The sequence below is a fragment of the Pongo pygmaeus genome, chromosome 16 (genome assembly GCF_028885625.2).
Source record: "Pongo pygmaeus isolate AG05252 chromosome 16, NHGRI_mPonPyg2-v2.0_pri, whole genome shotgun sequence".
NCBI classification, from domain to species: Eukaryota; Metazoa; Chordata; class Mammalia; order Primates; family Hominidae; genus Pongo; species Pongo pygmaeus.
This window is the reverse complement of record NC_072389.2, coordinates 91,303,206-91,324,247: the sequence shown is the minus strand read 5'-3', so window position 1 is coordinate 91,324,247 and position 21,042 is coordinate 91,303,206. Positions and strand designations below refer to the sequence as shown.

The window sequence follows — 21,042 nt, the reverse complement described above, 5'->3', positions numbered from 1 at the left end:
TTAATAATAGGTGAACATGCTATAAAATGCTTGGTGATTACTGCTCTAGGCAACCAGGTTATTCCAGTACTAAGAAGCTAACTGTGTCCAGTGGCTAAAAAACTAAACTATAGACCTTTGACTGGTGTCCCAGAAGAGTCCTATTAGAACCTGGGTTCCAAAATAAACATTGGAGGAATACTGAACAGTGACAGTCTCTTGTTTCCTAGAGGTTACATGAAATTATTACGTGGCAGTGGCTCTCAACGGTCTGGTAAGTCACAAATGAAGGATGACATTAATGCGTGTGATCTCTGCCCACAGGGATGCATGAGGATTCGGGTGAGAGCTCTCATGGTTTTTTGTTACTTTTGAAAAAATAGGACAGTAAAACAAATAGTGTTGCTGACTACTTTGGGGGTATAACATCCATAAAAATCATTTTACATGAATGTGTGTCATAAAGTCAGTCATATCAAAAAGTGACAGGAACTGCAGCACAGATTAGACAGGCTGTGTGCTAGCTGTAACTCCACTCCTTCTCTTCCATGCAAGAAAGTGAGTGGAAATCATCATAGAAGTAACTTCCAATCTGTCCAAATACACGTTTTGTTTTTGTTTTTGAGATGGAGTCTCACTCTGTTGCCTAGGCTGGAGTGCAATGGCACGATCTCGGCTCACTGCAACCTCCCCCTCCCAAGTTCAAGCGATTCTCCTGCCTCAGCCTCCCGAGTAGTTGAGGTTACAGGCAGGTGTCACCAAGCCCAGCTAATTTTGTATTTTTAGTAGAGATGGGGTTTCGCCATGTTGGCCAGGCTGGTTTCGAATTCCTGACTTCAGGTGATCCGCTCACCTCGGCCTCCCAAAGTGCTATGATTATATTCGTGAGCCACCACACCTGGCCCAAATACACTTTTAAACATTTCAAATCTCTACCAGGCACAGTGGTGCATGCCTAGTACCAGCTACTCAGGAGGCTGGCTGAGCCAGAAGATCACCTGATGTCAGGAGGTCAAGACTTAGCCTGGGGAACTAGCGAGACACTGTCTCAAAAAAAAAAAAAAAAAAAAATCAGATTTCAGTAAGTTAACTATTTTTAGTAAGAAATTACTTGGGATATCCAACATAAATGACTGAAAACAAGATTTCAGGACATCATGGTCTGAGAGTTGCTCCTTGACATCTGAATTCATCACTATTTTGTCTGAATTGGTTATAGATATAATATCATGTTAATTACCTCAGCCTTCTGGGTGACTGGGCTGGCTGGGACTCCAGACTGTCACCTCTGACCACAAGCAGCCTCCTTGATTTACCCTGGTATGCTCTACAAATACTACTTTTGATCTGTGCACTGACAAAATTTTGAGATGCATTGCCTTAGAGCAAAAACGTGCAAATTATGGTCTGTGGGCTAAATGTGGCTTGAAGCCTATTTTTGTATAGCCCATGAGCTAAGAATAATTTTTACATTTTAAATAGTTTTTAAAAATCAAAAAACTATTACATAACAAAAATTTTATGAAATTCAAATTTCACTATCCATAAGGGAAGTTTTATTGGAATCACACTCATTGGTTTATGTATTGTCTATGGCTGCTTTTGCACTGCAACTGCAGAGTTCAAGAATTGTGACAGAGACCATGTGGGTCACGACGCCTAAGATACTTTTTATCTGGTCTTGTACAGAAAAAGTTAAGCAACTCCTGCCTGAGAGTGTCTTATCAAAACCAGGAACAATGCTCAGTTAGCAGACTTGGCTTTCAGCAGGTCAGCATAGAATGTCTCTGAGCATGGAGGTGCTCTCCCTTGGCCGTCACTATGGCTTAATGTTGGTAATGGTTGAAGCATGTACCAAAGTAATAGAATAAAAATGAGCACATACGATCTAACAGAAGACCACTGAGTAGCTTTAGGGTTTGGGGCTATGGATAATTTTGATGCTGACACAGACTTTTAAAATGTGGAGTGGTTTAGAGATCATAGAAAAGAATGCAGATGCTCCTCATCCTTTCAATGAGACTACATCCACATAAACCCACGGTAAGTTGAAAATACTGTAAGTTAAAAATGCATTTAAATACACCTAACATTCTGGACATCATAGCTTAGCCTGGCCTATCTTAAACATGCTCAAAACACTTATATTAGACTATAGTTGGCCAAAATTATCTAGCACAAAGCCAGTTGTATGATAAAGTGTTGACTATCTCACGTAATTTATTGAACACTGCACTAAATGTGAAAAACAAAATGAGTGTACAGGTACTCAAAGTACAGTTACTACTGAATATGTATTGCTTTTGAACCACTGTAAAGTTAAAAAACTAAGCTGAACCATCTTGACTGTATTCGAAATTGGGGCTGTCTGAAAAAAATATAGGCTGTATGTTATATATCTAGAATTTCTTTCTTTTATCATGTCTAAAGAGAGATATAAAAAGGGTTACTTCTCCACATAAATGAGGAACAGATAAGGAGTAGGGACAGGAAACTAGAAATGAGCTTTCTTGAGCCAACAGAGTTCCATCTTACAAGAGGAAGAAGCATGTCTCTTACTTGCACAAGTATAGGCATCTTTGTTGGTGAAGGGCTTCATACACTGGCTACAGCTGATGGGACCCACAACAGGAATGGAACTGAAAGTGTGTCCGTTGACAGTCTTCTTATCTTTCTCCTTGTCCTTAGAATCTTTTTCCTTCTCCTTAATCTTATCTTTTTCTTTTTCCTTTTCCTGCCGAAGAAAAGAAAAGAATTCACAGTTAATTGAACACTGGAGGGCCTTCTCCTTACCTTGGCACCCAGATGGCATGTGGTCAACAGCGGCTGGTGACTATTTTGGACAGGAGTGAGAAACAAAGTTCTGGGCAAAGTGTTTTGTTTTGTTTTTTTAAATTAAGGTGTTGGCATGCAAGCTACATTAGAAAATTCACACGAAAACTGGGCAGGCAGAAATAAGTTCTGGCAGTGGCTTATTCATTGGTTACTTCTATCGATAGACACAATACCTAAGGACCAGCACTGCAAGGAGGCTTCTGACACCTCAGCACAGCCCTTCCTCAGCAAGCTACAGCACAGTCCACACAGGAAGAGAGTCATGGGTTTAGGGCCAGCTTTAGGCAGAGGGCAGAAAAAAGGGTGGTAGCAATTCTGGGATCAGCCTGAGGGAGAAAAAGATGCCTGGGTGGCATGAAAAATTACCGAGGCTCCTCTCTTTTTCACATCAATCGCATATCCCTAAGTGACGGAGTACCTATGAAGTTTCCTCCTTTACTCTAGTTAGAAATATTAAATATGCCCCACATACACATTTTCAGTTTCTACTAATTACAATTTTAAGGTTTGTAAATATTAACTTTGCCCTAATTTTCAAACTGGCAAGAGGAGACTGATAAGAAGGGGAGGCTGGAAAACCATACAGTGGTTAAGAATACGGACAATGGTACCAGACCTTGGTTCAGATTCAGGTACCACCACCACCACCACCACCACCACTACTTGGTAATAGCGTGACCCTAGGTAAATTATTTCTCTGAGCCTTAGTTTTCTCATTTGTCAAATGGGAATAATCACAAAAATACCCATCTCATATGTTTTTTAAAACATATGACAATTAGGTGAGATAATACATTTCTAAAGCATTTTGCACAGTACCTGGCACACAGTGAATACACAATAATGCTTAGCAATATTATTAATTACTCATAATTTACTGGAAATGAGTTTCATTAGCTCATTATTCTCCTAAGCCAACACAGAAAGGTATTGCTTGCAGTAAGGGAAAGGAAGTTTTGATGTGAGCAGGGAAGACACAAGAAATAGGGGAGTGGCTAAAGGACAACGGTGCAGGGCAGGGAGGATAGGAGAATGCACAGATGACAGGAAGGAGGCTTGTTAATAATTTTTCTCAAAAACCACCTTTGTTGTTCCTCAAGCTAGTTACCAACAGGGTCACTTCCTTTAAGAAAACAGGGTCCCAGGGAAAGGAAGTCCCAAAGCTTAGTAGCTCACTCCTCTACCCTGAGTACCTAGGGGCGCAGGAAGGCAGGAAGGCAGGCAGTGTCCCTAGGTTGGAAAGATAAGCTCCCTACGCCGTGCTCTCTGACCTCTTTTGTGAAGCTCCTTTCTTTCCTGCGGTTTTCCCTCACTTGTCAGACTGGCAACAGAAACTGATACACATCTTGTGCTTCCTGTGTGCCCAGCCACTGCCCAGGTGCTTCTACTTACTGAGCAGGCCATAACCAGGCCAGGTACAAAGCACAGGGGACACCAGCAAATGAGAGATCGGACTGGGTGAACAGTGGGGGCACTGGGCTGGGAGTCAGGAGCTCTAACTGCCAGATTACATTGGCCATGTCACCTCAAGAATACTGCAGAAATGTCAGAAATGTTCTAGAGACAGACTGAAAGCAGAGGACTCATATGACATCAAGCCTCAACCTAAGAGAGGTTGTTATCAGAGCTTACACAGTCATGAAGAGGAATGGAAAGGAATTCAAACCTTGAAAACTTGAAGAACTACTGATGAGTGGTGGGTCCTTAATTAAATATCTAAAGTGTCAGGGACATTTCAGATGGACACCATCCTTAGGAGGCCAGGACCATGGGGATATAACCATGTTCTCCATAAAAGGTCCTTTAGAAGCACTGTTTGGCAGAGTACTTGGCTGGCTAATCAGTATCAATGAAATAATTTCCTTTCAAACCAACTGGACTACAAACAACTACCATTCACAAGGTAGGAGGTTTTACCTATTGCCAATACTATTGTTATGTCCTAAAAAAATTCCAGGAAAATGGGTGTCCCAAGTCAGTGATCATGACAACTACTAAATGCCTTACATTTTGAATACATGTCTTCTACATACATCATTTCATCTGACTCAATAACTCTGAAGTGGGCAGGGTGAGCATTTTATGACATAGAGAATAAAGATAATAAATAACAGCTAAAAATCTGAACAGTTACTACGTGCTAAGCACTGTAATAAGCAATTTACATGTATTTTCTCACAACAACCCAATGATAATACTAGGTATTATCTCCATTTTACATCTGAAGAGATTGAAGCTTAGAGATGTTTAATAATGCATTTGAGGCCACACGCCAATAACTGCTCAAGCTGAAATTAAGATTCAGATCTGGCTGACTGTAAAGCTCAGCTCTCATACACTGCACTACGCTGCCAGGGACTGGAGAGGTTGGTTAACTTGCAAAAGGTCACACAACAGACGATCAGCACAGTCAAAATGGGAACCCAGGTCTTCTGACTTTCTGTTCAGAACCCATCCACTGTAATGAAATGGTAAATAATTGCTAGATCTATGATTCATGTGAAGTCTTTTGTTAATCAAATACATATAATGAATATCTAAGAGCCAAATTACTACACTTTTGAACTATAAAAAATAAGGAGAGAGGAACGGAGAAAAACTCCTTCACTTTACAAAACAGGAAGCTGTTCCGAGTGAAAATTGGTAATCGCTAAAGTACATAAAACTTTAGTAATAATCAACAACTAAATTTGGGTTTTTTCAAATAATTTCTTTCTTTTAACTAAATTTTGCTAAAGGTTTTTCCATGCATAAAATGTTAAATGGAAAAGCATCTGATTTTTTTGCTCAGGAAAGTTAAATTATACTTCAATCGTTTAAAAAATCTTTTTATGGCAACCAGCTTATCCTCTCAAGCCTTGCAATGCTCTTCAAACCTGAATAAATAAGAAATAGCTTCCCTTTGCAACAATCCAAATTAGTTCTTCCCAGGATAGAAACAAAACAAAACAACCAACTCCACTGGCTCTTTCTGTGTTTACTAGAATTTAGTGCTTTAAAGAAGTCAGGCTCTTACCTCCCCATGCTTTGGTCCTATGAATCTCACTGTTATGTGGGGTACTTCATGAAACCGACCCCATTTTATCGACATGATTCGACCCCCATGCCAGGAAACGTGCTCTCACAGAAGCGGGGGCGCATGCCGTCAGGGCAGAGCTCAGCAGCTTTGAGCTGCCATTAGTGAAATCGTAAGAGGAAGCCAGAGACTGGTTGAGAAAGGGAAGGAGGGAGGGCTGAGGCTGCTTGTTTCCTTAAGACAGTCTTAACTGTTTGAATGCTGCTGGTAAAGCCAACAATCCTTGTTACAAAGGATACAGGAAATGAAACAAGACCTCACTCCCCGCAAAAACGGTGTGTGTGGACAGGGCTTAAGCAGCAATATAAGAACTCTAGCAAGGTTTGAGGCCAAGTTTTTACACGGGAAGTTAAGGAACACATCTTATCTATTTTAAAATAGACTCCTCATTTTATAAAATGCAGTGAGTTTCATAAGAAAACTTTTTAGTGAAGTCACCTGGTGTAAAGTGGTGACTAGTTATTTTCTGAAGTTTGACTTTTCCATGTTTAACAACTGGCAAAATGCTTTAGCTGTGTGCTGGGGAAACAGGCTAACGGTATTTAACAGGGATAGATGCAGGTAACAACTGCACTAGGACACTATCAAAGGTGATTCTTCACTTTTCCAAAAATACCCCTTTATACATGTAATTACAATAAAAAGAACACTCTGGACAACTGTGAAAACATGATATGATCAAACAACTGTCATGTTACAGATCTTTAATCAAAGAAGGAATGAGAATTATATTTAAAATTAAGTCTTTGTAAACACTACTCTAGGAGGCACTTCTGAAAGGCCTATGGGTACAGCTCTTTTTTATACAGACCACAGGACCTAGGAGTTGTAACTAAATGTCCTGTTACAAAGTCATGTAATATACTTGCAGCTGTGCAGGAATTTAACCTGTGCACTCAAAAATACCTACTTCAAATCAAATAGATTTGTCTAAAACATTTCTAGCCACCTCTTGTTTGTCTACAAAGAGGAAAGCTTAGTATTAGGTTGGTGCAAAAGTAATTGCGGTTTAGAAAAAAGAAAACCAGTGTGATAGGATGGTTTGAAGAGGGTCATTCCACACTCCCTTTGTGAACTCAAACACCATGGATATGAGTGTTTAAATGCTCTGTAACATGCAAAATTACTTAGCAGGAAACAGCACTATCTCTCAAAGATACTAAGACAAAAGCAGAAACTGCCAGTCTTCCTGCTATACTTCCTGTTTAGCACCACCCCCCCATCTTCCACAAGCACATTCAATATATTTATCTAATCTAATCACTTATGCCAGTAGGTGATAATTCTCAAAAGGACATAGGATCAAGGACTCAATTTCTTAAGTTTATATACAAAACCCAGTGCTCCAGACAAAATATGTTACCCTCCTAGGAATGTGAACAGTTTACTGCCTACTGGCTTTTGGCTTCTTTGGACACGTTTAAGAACTGTTTATCATCACAATTATACAACTGAATGGAATATATCTAGGTTAATCACTATAACCTATTTCCATAAAGATATATATATCATGCAAAAGGAAAGCAGACATTTTCAAATAATCCTTAGACACTTTTCTAAGAGTTACAGGTGGCATTTTAATATTATATTCAGTAGATGCTTAAGTTTTTCCTTTAAAAGATGTAGGTCTAGTTTTATTGTATGGTGGATTAATAAAACAATTGGATCAGACGGTCTCTCACAGCATCTATTTAAAAAATAATTTTTAAAAACTGAAAATTTATCATTTTCACAGAAAAATCAGTGTCAATATCCATAGTAGCACTTTCAATTTGTTAACATTATGGAGAAGTAACATTATTCAATAGTTAAGAACAAGATTAGAGTTAGCATCACTATGTTAAGAAAATTTAATGTTCATTAATTTTTATGTTACCATTTAGAAAACACAGTACTTCTGCATGGTAAAATGCTATGCAGACACATAGCATAGTGAGGGTATTTAACACAAAATATAGTGCTTTTACTATTTTCCCTATTTCTTTCCTTTCTCTCTCTCTTTTTTTTTTTTTTTTTTTTTTTAAAGAGACGGGGTCTTGCTCCATCATCCAGGCTGGAGTGCACACAGCTTACTGCAGCCTTGAACTCCTGGGCTCAAGTGATCCTCTTGCCTCAGCCTCCTGAGTAGCTAGGACTACAGGTGTGCACCACTACGCCCAGCTAATTTTACAATTTTTTTGTAGAGATGAGGTCTCACTATACTGCCCAGGCTGACCTTGAACTCTTGGTCTCAAGTGATCTTCTCATCTCAGCCTCAAAGTACTGAGATTACAGGTGTGTACCACTGTGCCCCACCCCCACCTTTTAAAAAATCCATCTTTTGCTATATTGACAAAAGCCAAGCTGTTCCAATTTTATTTAAAAGTGAGCTAATAACAACTCACTATAAAAGGTGACTTACAGTTGCCACTAGGGCACTCTAAACACTTGGTAATGGGAAATGGACTACAATCCAGGGTTACGAATTTGTAATTTTTTGAGTTTCCACTGCTAAAGACAGCATGACCCCAAGAGATCAAATCTTGAAGCCAAGTCTGAAAGAGGAACCAATCTCAACTGCAAAAGTGTGTTGTCATTTTGACAAAGGAGATGATCAGAGGCAAGAGGTCAACTGATACTAAAAGTTTCTACCAGTGATCACAGATTTCGGTCTAACACAAAATATGTTTTCTCCTGTCCTTTCTGCTCATCCCCTCCTAGCAAACTCCAGTCCTTTCAGATTAAAAAAGTTAAAAGAAAAAAATTACACTGTATAGTAACATTTTGTTTAAACACAAAATGATGAGTACTACTTCCTGGAAGTCAGGTAACAGGAGGTTGTGTGAGGTTGTGTGACGTGAAGCATACATCTCTGTGCCTCAGTGTGTACAATAAGGAGGCTAGGCTGAGGGCTGAGACTTTTTTAAAGGTCAGGGTCCAGTTTCTAAATCCCAACTTACATTGTTTTTTTTCCTATCATGTGTATGTTTTACCTTATCCATGAGATGAGTGGTATATTCACTGCTCTGTCCTAAAACTCCATGACATTGGAGAGATGGCTAGAAAGGGGGAATCTCCACTTATTTATTGGTCTTCCACGAAAAGCTTGTTTGAAGACAAGATTCGGTAGTTTAAAAGCAAAATAAAAAACAACGAAAACATTTTGAATGCATCCAAACTAGATCATAAAGTTTTTCAAGGTCAGGACTGTGAGCTTTAGTTCTCTTAGGTGCCTGTTAACACCTGGCGGAATGCTAAGACTATACAAGGCCTTTCATAACACTTGGCTAATTTATATTGATCTGTCCAAGGGGATTTTCTTTTGTTGGTACCAACTAGTATCCAAGCCAGCAGTGGTAAGTAAAATAGGTAAGGCTCTATTTTAAGCCTGGCTGCCAATATGTAAATATGTAGAATACTGGTAAAGCAGTATTCTTTGACCTTCATTTTTTTTTTTGGAATTATAAAACAAGGCTGAGTCTGAAGTTAAATGTGTGATTATGCTAGAAATAATCTGCTAGACTCTGCATCTCTCCCTGATTGCCTACTTTCTCTCCATTCTGTACTTGCACAGGAGAAATGAAGAGAAAACACAATTCTTGTGGCAGGTTTTGTGGAAAAATTTCTTTGAATGTATTTGCTAAACCAAGAGATCTTACAAAACATGGTAAAATACTTTGGCTATATTTCCATCAGCCCACTGAATTGAGGGCTTCAGAAGCTTAGTGCACCTTGTTTTGTGAGGGAGGAGGCAATGCCCTTTTATGACAATATTCTTGAATTCAATGTTTGTTTATTCCCTTACTTCTAAGTATGCATGTATGTACATGTGTGTATATATCTGTATGTACATGTATATACTACACACACATACACTCAGTGATTCCTTGCAAGAGTTCCTTAACTGATTTCAAATTTTTATTTACTCATGTCTTTATTTTTTTAGAGGGTATTGTGGGTAGATGAATAGGGTATGAGAGGCGAAAAGTTTTTCCCCACGGACTTGAAATGGAATCAGTTTAGGTTTAGCACTGGGAATCAGTATAAGAAAGTGAACTTCTTTTCTCCCTTTCTTTTGAAAATACATTTTTAAAAAAGATTAGAAATGTATAAACCAAAACATTAAGCGTAGTTATCTCTAAGTGGGGTTATTCCAGGAGATTTTCATTCTTTTACTTTTAGATTTTGAAGATTTCCATAATGAGCATGTGAAAAATAATTAGATAAAAAATGTTACTTTAGGCTGGGCACGGTGGATCACACCCAGGGCTTTGGAAGGCTGCAGCGGGAAGAGTGTTTGAGGTAAGGCATTAGACCGGCCTAGACAAAACAGCAAGACTTCATCTTTACAAACAAATTTAAACACAGCTCAGCACGATGGCACATGACTGTAGTCCTGGCTACTCGGAAGGCTACGGTGCAAGGCAGGAAATTGCTTGAGCCTCGCAGTTCAAGACTGCAGTGGGCTGTGGTCACGCCACTGTGCTCTAGCCTGGGCGATACAGTGGAGCCTTCTATACACACACACACACACACACACGGTTTAAACATTTATTTAATCTCTTAATCACTAAGAGAATATATTCTAAATGCTCCTAATTAGAAATAGATCTAAGAAATCATATTAGTCTTAAAAGTTCTTGTAATCTTCTGTGGGATAATCCTTCCCTCTAAACCCAAATATAAATATTTTCAATCCTTTGATCTTGGCATAAAATCCTTCTGTTGCATTTATACTGATATTACAGATTTAAGCACTGTGGTTTAAGAGTATGGATTTGAAACCAAAGAAATCTGGTTTGAACTACTACTTCACATTAGAGGAGCATCCTCAGTAAGGCACATCACTTTTAGAAAAGAGAGATAATACCTACCTGATAGGGTTGTTGAAAGGGTTAAATAATATATGGAAAGCACTTAGCATATAGTGAAAACTCAGTAACTGGTAGTTCCACTTCTTGCTATTTTTCTTCTTATTATTTTCCTTTAAATATTAGGTGATTTCGGAGAGTAATCCTGAATTTATTTCCATTTATGTCCCCATGATTTAACCAGTTTTGGTGTGAATGCAGGCTGTGACAGGATCCTACTGAGGTGATCACAAGCAATGCCCACAGTGATACTTACTTTGCTCTTCTTGCTGCTGGACATTTTATTCTTGATGTAGCTGAATGTACGACTGACTTTTGTTCCACTCTTCCATTCAGAATCTTTCTTGGAGGGGCTATGTGGCAGGAAATTATAGTTCTCTTCTGTGATACTAAATAAAAACAAGAAGATTGATTTTTTTAAAGGGCTACAGAAGTTAAATAAAAGTGAAGCAGAATAAAAGGTAGATGAAGGCTGCTGAATGGCTTTTTATACAACAGAGTATGCCGCAACACCCAGGTTCTGTTATCAAAACTTGGCTAAGTTTCCTTAGATCCATCACTAATGTTTTCTTGTTCACTTGTTTGTTTTGGAGACAGAGTCTTGCTCTGAGTGGTGTGATGATAGCTCACTGCAGCCTTGAACTCCTGAGCTCACGCAATCTTCCTGCCTCAGCCTCTAGAGTAAGCTGGGACTAAAGGCACATGCCACCACGCCTGGCTATTTTTCAAATTTTTTTGTAGAGATGGGGTCTTACTATGTTGCCCAGGCTGATTTTGAACTCCTGGCTTCACACAATCCTCCCACCTCAGCCTCCCAAAGTGCTGGGATTATAGGTGTGAGCTACCGCCTGGCCCATTTTTAATGTTTTAATTATGGATTTTCAGTGACCTCATGTTAAAAAGAGCCTGTCAATTATTCAGTAATTATTTTATATGGAATCCATTCATCTACAATAGCACTCAACCTACAAACTCCTTTGCAACAAATGGGTGCTTGAAAGGAAACCCATATATGTAGCAGAATGACATATAACTCCTTGTTAATAGGAGTTGCAAACCAAGGAATCTTATGACTGACCACATATCCAAGTTCCTTAACGGTAGAGATCACAACTTTTTTCTAGCCTTTGGCACATGGGACAATCAGGACCGTGGACTGGTCCATACAGCTAGGTTCAATTTTAGGAGGGAACGTACTGAGCAGCAGGCAGAATTGAGGCACAGTGTTGAAAGATCAATTTTAGGAGTTTTACGTAGATTCAGATTTACTGATCTACCTGTTCAAGAAGCCTACATAAAATCTAAGTCCATCCAAGATGGACATGTTCTAACTTAGGAAATTTGCAATGGTTGATTTTCTTAAATGCTGTGCATTTGGGGCAGGTGCGGTGCTCACACCTGTAATCCCAGCACTTTGGGAGGCCGAGGCAGGCAGATCACGAGGTCAGGAGCTCAAGACCAGCCTCGCCAACATGGTGAAACCCCGTCTCTACTAAAAAATACAAAAATTAGCCGGGTGTGGTGGCACACGCCTGTAGTCCCAGCTACCCGGGAAGCTGAGGCAGGAGAATTGCTTGAACCCGGGAGGCGGAGGTTGCAGTGAGCCGAGATTGTGCCACTGCACTCCAGCCTGGGCAACACAGTGAGACTCTGTCTCAAACAAACAAACAAACAAAAAAACAGCTGGGCATTCAAATAATCTGTTATATAGAAAAGGCATCCATTTATACTACTTTGCTTAGGTGTTCTAAAATAGTTATTTTAGACGTTTCCCACAGAACAGCAGTGATTGCCTCTAGGGCCTCTGTGAGAGGGCAGGTGGCAGGCAGAAGTAGCACCATAAGGGGTCCTGTCAACAGTCAGTTTATTTATATATGCATTGTTTACAAAATACAGCAGTCTGTTTTTAAGATAAGGGGGAAATGGTATGAAAACCACTGCTCTAGAAAGGAGAAAGAACAAATAAGCTATAAAAGCAGTGCAAAGAGAAGCATTCATTGCAAGGGTTCTGAATCACAATCATAACTGATGCCTCTGTGAAAAAGAAGGCGACTCAGAAAAAATTGCAGGGCAGCCATAGGAACCCCACTTATACTTCAAGTAGAATATTCCGTCTCATAAGCATGAAAACCTAAATAAAAATAATGAGTCAGAACAGAAATCTTGCTTGCTGTCAAGTAAAGAATCAATTCGTGGCCAGGCGCGGTGGCTCACGCCTGTAATCCCAGCACTTTAGGAAGCCGAGGCAGATGGATCACCTGAGGTCGGGAGTTTGAGACCTGCCTGACCAACATGGAGAAACCCCATCCCTACTAAAAATACAAAATTAGCCGGGCATGGTGGCACATGCCTGTCATCCCAGCCACTCAGGAGGCTGAGGCAGGAGAATCGCTTGAACCTGGGAGGCAGAGGTTGCAGTGAGCCGAGATCGCGCCATTGCACTCCAGCCTGGGCAACAAGAGCGAAACTCTGTCTCAAAAAAAAAAAAAATCAATTCGTTTACTTTGACAGAGCTATGTATCATTTACATGTACACAGAAGAAAACCGCTTTAAAGCTTAAAATAGCTAAGACTATTATAAGTTGCACACACACACAGACACTAATATGAAACAAAATGTTGTTAAGACTATTAGATTTAGGAATTAAAAATCCCCATAAGCAAAGGGTGCACAAGTTCATAAAATCAAATAATAGTGTACCCTCACATCAATAAATACAACCAATTTTTATCATGAGGACAGTATAATTAATAAAAGAAAACTACTGAAGACATTAACTTTAAGGTATAGCCTTCATGACAAAACCACTTTTAATCATTATTCCAAATTTATCACTCAAAGAAGAACCCAATAAGCTCAATTAACTTAGTTTACGTAATTAAATGGCCTAAGAGATTTTAAATTTTCTTCATTTTATTTCTGGAAAAAGGAGTAACAAATTTATAGTACCTCTCAGTCAGATTAGCACTGGTATTGTGGAAGGTACTGTGGAAGGGCCGTGAATCTAGAAAACAAGGCAGAAGAAAAGTTAGAACCAAAAAATTTAACACTGATGACGGGTAGAATATTTATAAATTCACAATGACACAGCTAAAGCAAAAGCAGCATGTAAAAGTCAGCACATGGTACCTCCTCCTTCTAAAGGTTTGAAAGAAGGAAAAATTAAACCTGAAACCCTCAAATTAGAACCAGAAGTAGGTAGTGAATGTCTCATAAAGAAAATAAGTTTAATCCAGGATTCAAGTAACTAAAAAGACTCCAAATAACTTTTTCTAATGCTTAAACACATATGAAGCATGTTTAATTCCAGTTCTTATCAATCTTCAGTTTGCACAAACCATCCTTCTGAGATGACATCACAGGAAGAATACAGAATAGGAAATTAAATGTCATATTTTATCCCTGTTAATACTGCTTTTATATGTTTCTATAAGATCTAGCTCATCTCTAATATTTTCATGAGAATTGCTAGAAATAGATTAGCAAACAGGAAAGAGCATCAGAACCGGCTTATCAAGTCTTGGCCCTGTCACTAATTTGGGATGAGACCTTTGGATTTCATTTCCTCATCTGTGAAATGAGGGAGATAAAACAGAAGGCAAAGTCCTTTCCAGGCTAATCGAGATAAAAATGAATGAGGCAGATGCATACTTCTTCCTTCCACAACTACTGGACCATAAACTGCCGCAGGTCATTAAAATTCTAAGACTACGTCAGATAGGGCAATATGAAGAAAAAAACAGAAGGAATATTATTATTTTGATCTACCACATGTTAATAAAGATTGAGTTACTGAAGACTTAGATGAGAGCAAGGCCTCAGTCATAGTGATAAATGATTTTCAGTTTTCAGGAGATCAGTTATAGAACTATTTCCATGTTTATTCCAGGGAAACAAAGGTTACTCTGTAACACTATTTTAACAATTGAGACAAAACACCTTCCTTTTTCCTTGGGGTTGGTCTCAAGGATCTCTGAGATTACCGTAAGCAAAACTTTAATCTGATAGAGATTTGAAGATGTTCTACTACCAGATTACCAGCATTTGGGCCAGGCACGGTGGCTCATGCCTGTAATCCCAACATTTTGGGAGGCAGAGGCAGGTGGATCACTTGAGGTCAGGAGTTCAAGACCAGCCTGACCAACATGGCGAAACCCCTTCTCTACTAAAAATACAAAAATTGGCCAGGCGTGGTGGCACATGCCTGTAGTCCCAGCTACTCGGGAGGCTGAGGCAGGAGAACTGCTTGAACCCAGGAGGTCAAGGTTGCAGTGAGCCGAGATCGCGCCGCTGCACTCCAGCCTGGGTGACAGAATGAGATTCCATCTCAAAAACAAAAACAAACAAAAAAACCCCCATATTACCAGCATTTGAAAGTCAACTCTCAAACTGTTCTAGATTCTGAACAGAAATCCAAAACTGTAGTTATTATTTTTATTTATTATTATTACCAATTTTTTTTAGAAACAAGGACTCGCCATGTTGCCCAGGCTGGTCTTGAACCCCTGGGCTCAGGCAATCCTCCTGTCTCGGCTTCCCAAAGTGCTGGGATTACAGGTGTGAGCCACTGCACCTGGCTAAATTTAAATTGCCAACAGGTACGAATAATACATAAGAAACCTTAAAACAAATTCTAAGTCTTCAAAAGATTGCCTTCTGTATTTTTTTCCTTTTTCCCAATTTGGGGTTCTTCTTCTATGCATTTCACTTACAACACATGGTAACAACAGCCAGGTAAGAGGGAAAGATTAGCAGCATAAGAATATCTGGGATCCATCCCCAGGTTCTGCATAATCTAGGTATAAAATATCAGCATTTTAATCTCATGATGCCTTAGTGTACTTAAAAAAAAAAATCAAGAGGATAGTTTAAATCAGTGGTTTTAAAACTTTTTCTGCCCAAGGAAACTTCAGTGATATGAGCAGCATTAAATTTTCTAAGCTTGCCTGGATTCTATTATACATTTAAGCAATTACCTAGAGTAAGTTACCACCCTAGTAATATGAACTAAATAAAAATAAAATTCATAATGCAGAAAAATACCAACCAACACAAAGCAGGGCCAATCATAAGCTTCCAGCAGATATGTGTGAAATAAATTAAAGACTGAACACATATGCGACTGAGTACTAGGAGAATCTATGACTCCTATAATATTTTCAACTTTTCCACTGCTAAAAATTTTAGTTAAGTTATGATGACCTTTTAGATGTGGTTCTGAACACAGTAATTAATCCACCAATGCCTCTGAAATTCCTAAAGTGTCATCAAGTTTTCAGAGCACCTAAGGGCAGAAAACAACCAATGCTACTTCCATGACAAAATTATGGACAAAATAAATGAAACGAAACGAAACTTGTCATTCAAGTTAGCCTGCAAAGTATTATTGTGGGTAAATAATATATTTCAACTACATTATCTTTCAAGGCATGAAATAACCTGCAGATTTATACTACAGCCAGGAACTTCAGGGTGGAACTACTGGATGGACACAGTTGATATTTTTCAGAGTGTGTTCCACGGAACACCAGTTTCATGAAATGTTGTATACAGTGCTGCACATATTGTGGTTTTCTAGTTAATACATTTGGGAGAAACAGTATATTGAACACTGCCTTGAAAATCCACAATGTAACACAACGTTAGCATTTTAAACCTGCTTAACCCAGAGTTTCCTAAATTTACTAATACTTGGCCATGAACCAACCTCTCCCTTCTTTTGGTTCTCCCTGCCCACACATAATTCTTACTAGTAGTTTTGAATTTAAGGAACACATTTTGAGAAGATACTTGATTCAAAAGTTTCTGCAAGCTTCTGTATTTTTAGGGTTCCATTGTGTCGGATTAACTGAATGAGCAGTGCTGTTATAGGATCATAATTCTGTATTAGCAGGACCTTGGATTTTTTCTTTTTTTTTTTTTTGAGATGGAGTCTCACACTGTCGCCTGGGGTGGAGTGCAATGGCATGATCTTGGCCACAGCAACTTCCGCCTCCTGGGTTCAAGCAATTCTCCTACCTCAGCCTCCTGAATAGCTGGGATTACAGGAGCCTGCAACCACACCCGGATAATTTTTTGTATTTTTAGTAGAGACGGGGTTTCACTATGTTGGCCAGACTGGTCTTGAACTCCCGACCTCGTGATCCACCCACCTCAGCCTACCAAAGTGCTGGGATTAAAGGCGTGAGCCACTGTGCCTGACTGGGACCTTGGTTTATTTGCCATGCTGACCTGGCTACTTCCCGGTATATTACAAATACTTTGATTTTTTTTTTTTAATTTTTTTTTTGAGATGAAGTCTCACTCTGTCACTCAGGCTAGAGTGTAGTGGCATGATCTCGGCTCACTGCAACCTCTGCCTCCCAGGTTCAAGCGATTCTCCTGCCTCAGCCTCCCACGTAACTGGGACTACAGGTGCCCATCACTATGCCCAGCTAATTTGTTTGTTTGTTTTTTTTAGTAGAGACAGGGTTTCCCCATGTTGGCCAGGCTGGTCTCAAACTCCTGACCTCAAGTGATCCGCCCGCCTCGGCCTCCCAAAGTGCTGGGATTAGAGGTGTGAACCACTGCACCCGGCCTAATACAAAAACTCTGAAATGAAACAGCTTTGAAAATTTCTGAATACCCAAAGTTAGAGCAGATTTTCACAACTTTCCTCCTATTACAACTGGGATCATCTTATTCTGTGTCTATTTTTCAAACATCTTTTATTAGTGAAAAATATACCAAATCCTTAATAAGGCCTCCATTTAAAACCAAATTAACTAAACTGTCTTACTGTGCATAAGGCACTTCCCTTTAAGAATAGTGTGAAAATGCCAGCTTGAGAAACACTTAATATTGCTGAAACTTAGAATCAGCAAGTGGTAGGGAATTAGGGTGCTTAATCATACGGGTATGGTAATTGTCTCAGACTCATAATACTAGTTATATAAAAACAATTTTATTTAACTTTTTATTATAAGTGGTTTCTCCATTAAAAGCAATCCTGGAATATTCTAGAAATCTTGCACAATTGAAGACTGTAATTTTCATGAAGAGGGAATTTCTTTCTTTTCCAAGTTTACTAAAATTGATACCTTGTAAAGTTTTTATACTAGGCATTATCAAGTAAGAATGTATTCATCTGAAGCCTACAGCTTATCCAAAGAACTAAAAATAAAAGTTCAAAAGGAGAGAGAAAGTAGGAGATAAATACGTATATAACTCCGGCTGGGTGCTGTGGCTCACGCCTGTAATCCCAGTACTTTGGGAGGCCGAGGCGGATGGATCACGAGGTCAAGAGATCGAGATCATCCTGGATAACATGGTGAAGCCCCGTCTCTACTAAAAATACAAAAAAAATTAGCTGGGCCTGGTGGCGGACGCCTGTAGTCCCAGCTACCCGGGAGGCTGAGGGAGAAGAATGGCATGAACCTGGGAGCCAAGATCGTGCCACTGCACTCCAGCCTGGGCGACAGAGTGAGACTCCATCTCAAAAAAAAAAAAAAAAAACCCACAAAACGTATATAACTCCCTCCCTCTAATTCACAGGGTCTAATCTTAAAGGAAAGGTATTTTTAAAGAAATGGTCTGAAAAGGAGAAGAAAAGAAGTGTAACAATAGCTTTTAAATACCACAGATGAACATCTAGATATCTGTCCCATGAGACAGAACAACAAAACAAGGAAAATAAAATTTACATTGTCAAATAAAAAGTTTTGTGAAATTAGCACACAGTATTATTACAAAGAGTACACAATGGGATGGGAACACATCCCCTACACCTTTGAGGGTATCTGTGTGCTGGAAAGATTATCTTGTGCCCTGGAATCAGGAGGCCAGTGGCTCAGCGTTAGTACTACACAGAAGACAAAAAATGTTCTATCCAAACCAAGTCTCAGAGGCAAGCATAAAGACAAATGACTTACAAAGGATGGCATGCAAGAGGCTAAAAGCCCCCAGACAATTGCTTAGTACCAAGCCTACAGTATTTTCTGAGCTGGTCAGACCTTCAAGAACAGTCACTGGACACCAAAGTTGCTTACTTACTATGCAACTCCTCCTCCTCATCACTTGAATAAGAAGAGCCAAGAGAAAAGAGAGTTTTAGACTTAAGGAGGAGCGGAGAGATGCTGATGGAGATCCGCCTTGCTGGCCGCATCTGCTGCTGAGCTGAGAAGGAGGTTCACAGAAGACATTAGAGCATGCACGGATTACGCCAGGGCCTTCAGCACACGGTGAAACAGTATAATGTCAATGGCCTATGCGGTTCCGGGAAATGCTGTCTAGGTGAATGATGTAATAATTTGTTTACATTCTCATCTCCATTTCTGAATATACAGAATTCTAATGCAGCTTCTAAAAAATCTGGCTAATAAATACATACCTGTTAGATTATGAAAATAAGAATGATCACAATTCATACCTGGGGTTCTCTTCCTTAAAAGTCTACTAAAAACATCCAGTAGTGGTGTTCCTCCGGATTTTGTATCTGGCTCTCTTCTCCCTCACCCCAAATCTCCTCATTCACTCTACCTGTTAACAACAATCTGCATAGAAGACACTGGTGACTCACATCTTTCTAATCTGGAAGCCAGATCTCTCTATTTAGCTCTAGGCTCATTCCTCTCCCTGCTCACCTGTGGGTGGATGTTCCACAGGCAGCTAAAGCTCCAAAAGCAGGTAAGTGAACTTACCTTTTCCTGCAGACCTGTTCCTCCTCCTGTGTTCCTTCATTTAGTGAGTGGTACCAACATCTAACTCATTAATCAAAATGGAAACCTTTGCACCATCCCTGAATCCTTATATCACACTTCACTCAGGCTTCTTCACTTTGTCTTCCAGCTCAACCTCTATTCCTCCCATATTGCCACTGCTCTCTGCCTTGGTTTAGGACACTGTCTACTACCGTAACTTGAATCCTGCAAAAGCCTTCTACTGGCTAGGTGCGGTGGCTCACGCCTGTAATTCCAGCACTTTGGGAGGCCGAGGCGGGCAAATCATAAGGTCAGGAGTTTGAGACTAGCCTGGCCAACATGGTGAAACCCCGTCTCTACTGAAAATACAAAAAATTAGCTGGGCATAGTGGTGGGCACCTGTAATCCCAGCTACTCAGGAGGCTGAGGCAGGAGAATCGCTTGAACCTGGGAGGCAAAGGTTGCAGTGACCCGAGATAGCGCCACTACACTCCAGCCCGGGTGATGGAGTGAGACTCCGTCTCAAAAAAAAAAAGCCTTCTACTGATCCAATCTCTCCTCCCAATACATTCTCACTATGGTCAGCCTGAAGTGTTCTAATCAATTATTGGATCAATTTAATCAATGTAAATGATTCCAATTCCTTCAGGCAAGGGGCCCAAATTCCTCAGTCTTGCTTTCCACATACTAATTCACCCAGCTAATTCCCAGTTTCCTTCTGGTCCAAACTTTAATATTACTTTTCCTCAGTCAGCCTTCTCTGACCCCTTAGGTCTGTCAGTCCTATAACATCAAATGTTTAAGTTGCTGCATTTACCATTTTCTATTAGATTCACTTGTTCTCATCTGTAAATGTGGTGAGGAAAGGAACCCTACCTGTGAGTTCACCCCTCTCCTACCACTGTCTAGCCTGGTGTATGGAAAAGAGTAGGTACTCAAATATTTACTGGATAAACACATTAATAAATGAACTTCCCTTTATCCGACTTTCTGGAATCTCAATGTCCTAAATAAAATGAGAGAAAAAGCCCTGTACCTACCTATTATGAAAGCCACTCCATACCCCAGATAAATGCTAAGTGACATTACTGTTTGCTGTTGCAGCTACTCCAAGTAACAGATCAAAGAAATGTTGGTACAAATACACACTAGTTTCTCAGGCAGTTAGTCTTGTGCAAAAGTAAGATACTACTGCAATGTGTGTTCTGATGTGCCTCCAAATGTGAAACAGATTTAGAAAATGAAAATGAGCTGCCCCTATTACCCAGAATCTAAGAACATCTCCTTCATGTGTCACAAAATCACGGATCATAAGGAAAAATCTTATGTGATGAGTGTCTAGAGTATCCCTGACATACAGAAATTTCCAACATATATATTATATAAAGGAAATGTTCTGGTAACACAACAATTCAATTTTATAAGGTAATTGAATTAAAGTTTATATTTATATATGCATTTAATGAACATGCATGTTTTCTAGTCTTACAATTTAATAAAAATGTCAAAAAGTCTGGTTACATTTTTGTTCTGATGTGTTTGTCAATGTTATCTTTTCCAAACAGAACTGTGCTAAGAATATATATATATATATTCATGAATATATATATATATATTCATATA

The 21,042-nt window shown here is 39.4% G+C and overlaps 1 protein-coding gene across 33 annotated transcripts in view; it reads right to left on the bottom strand.

Moving 5' to 3' along the window:
* Positions 1-21,042, bottom strand: part of AKAP13 (A-kinase anchoring protein 13) — a 355,124-nt gene that overhangs the window by 49,469 nt on the left and 284,613 nt on the right. For all 33 annotated transcript variants that reach the window (XM_063652839.1, XM_063652864.1, XM_063652866.1 and 30 more), the window contains 3 exons: positions 13,691-13,745; positions 10,997-11,129; positions 2,539-2,713 (listed from right to left, as the gene is read on the bottom strand). In XM_063652839.1, coding sequence (XP_063508909.1) covers positions 2,539-2,713; positions 10,997-11,129; positions 13,691-13,745 — 363 coding nt within the window. The remainder of the gene's footprint in view (positions 1-2,538; positions 2,714-10,996; positions 11,130-13,690; positions 13,746-21,042) is intronic.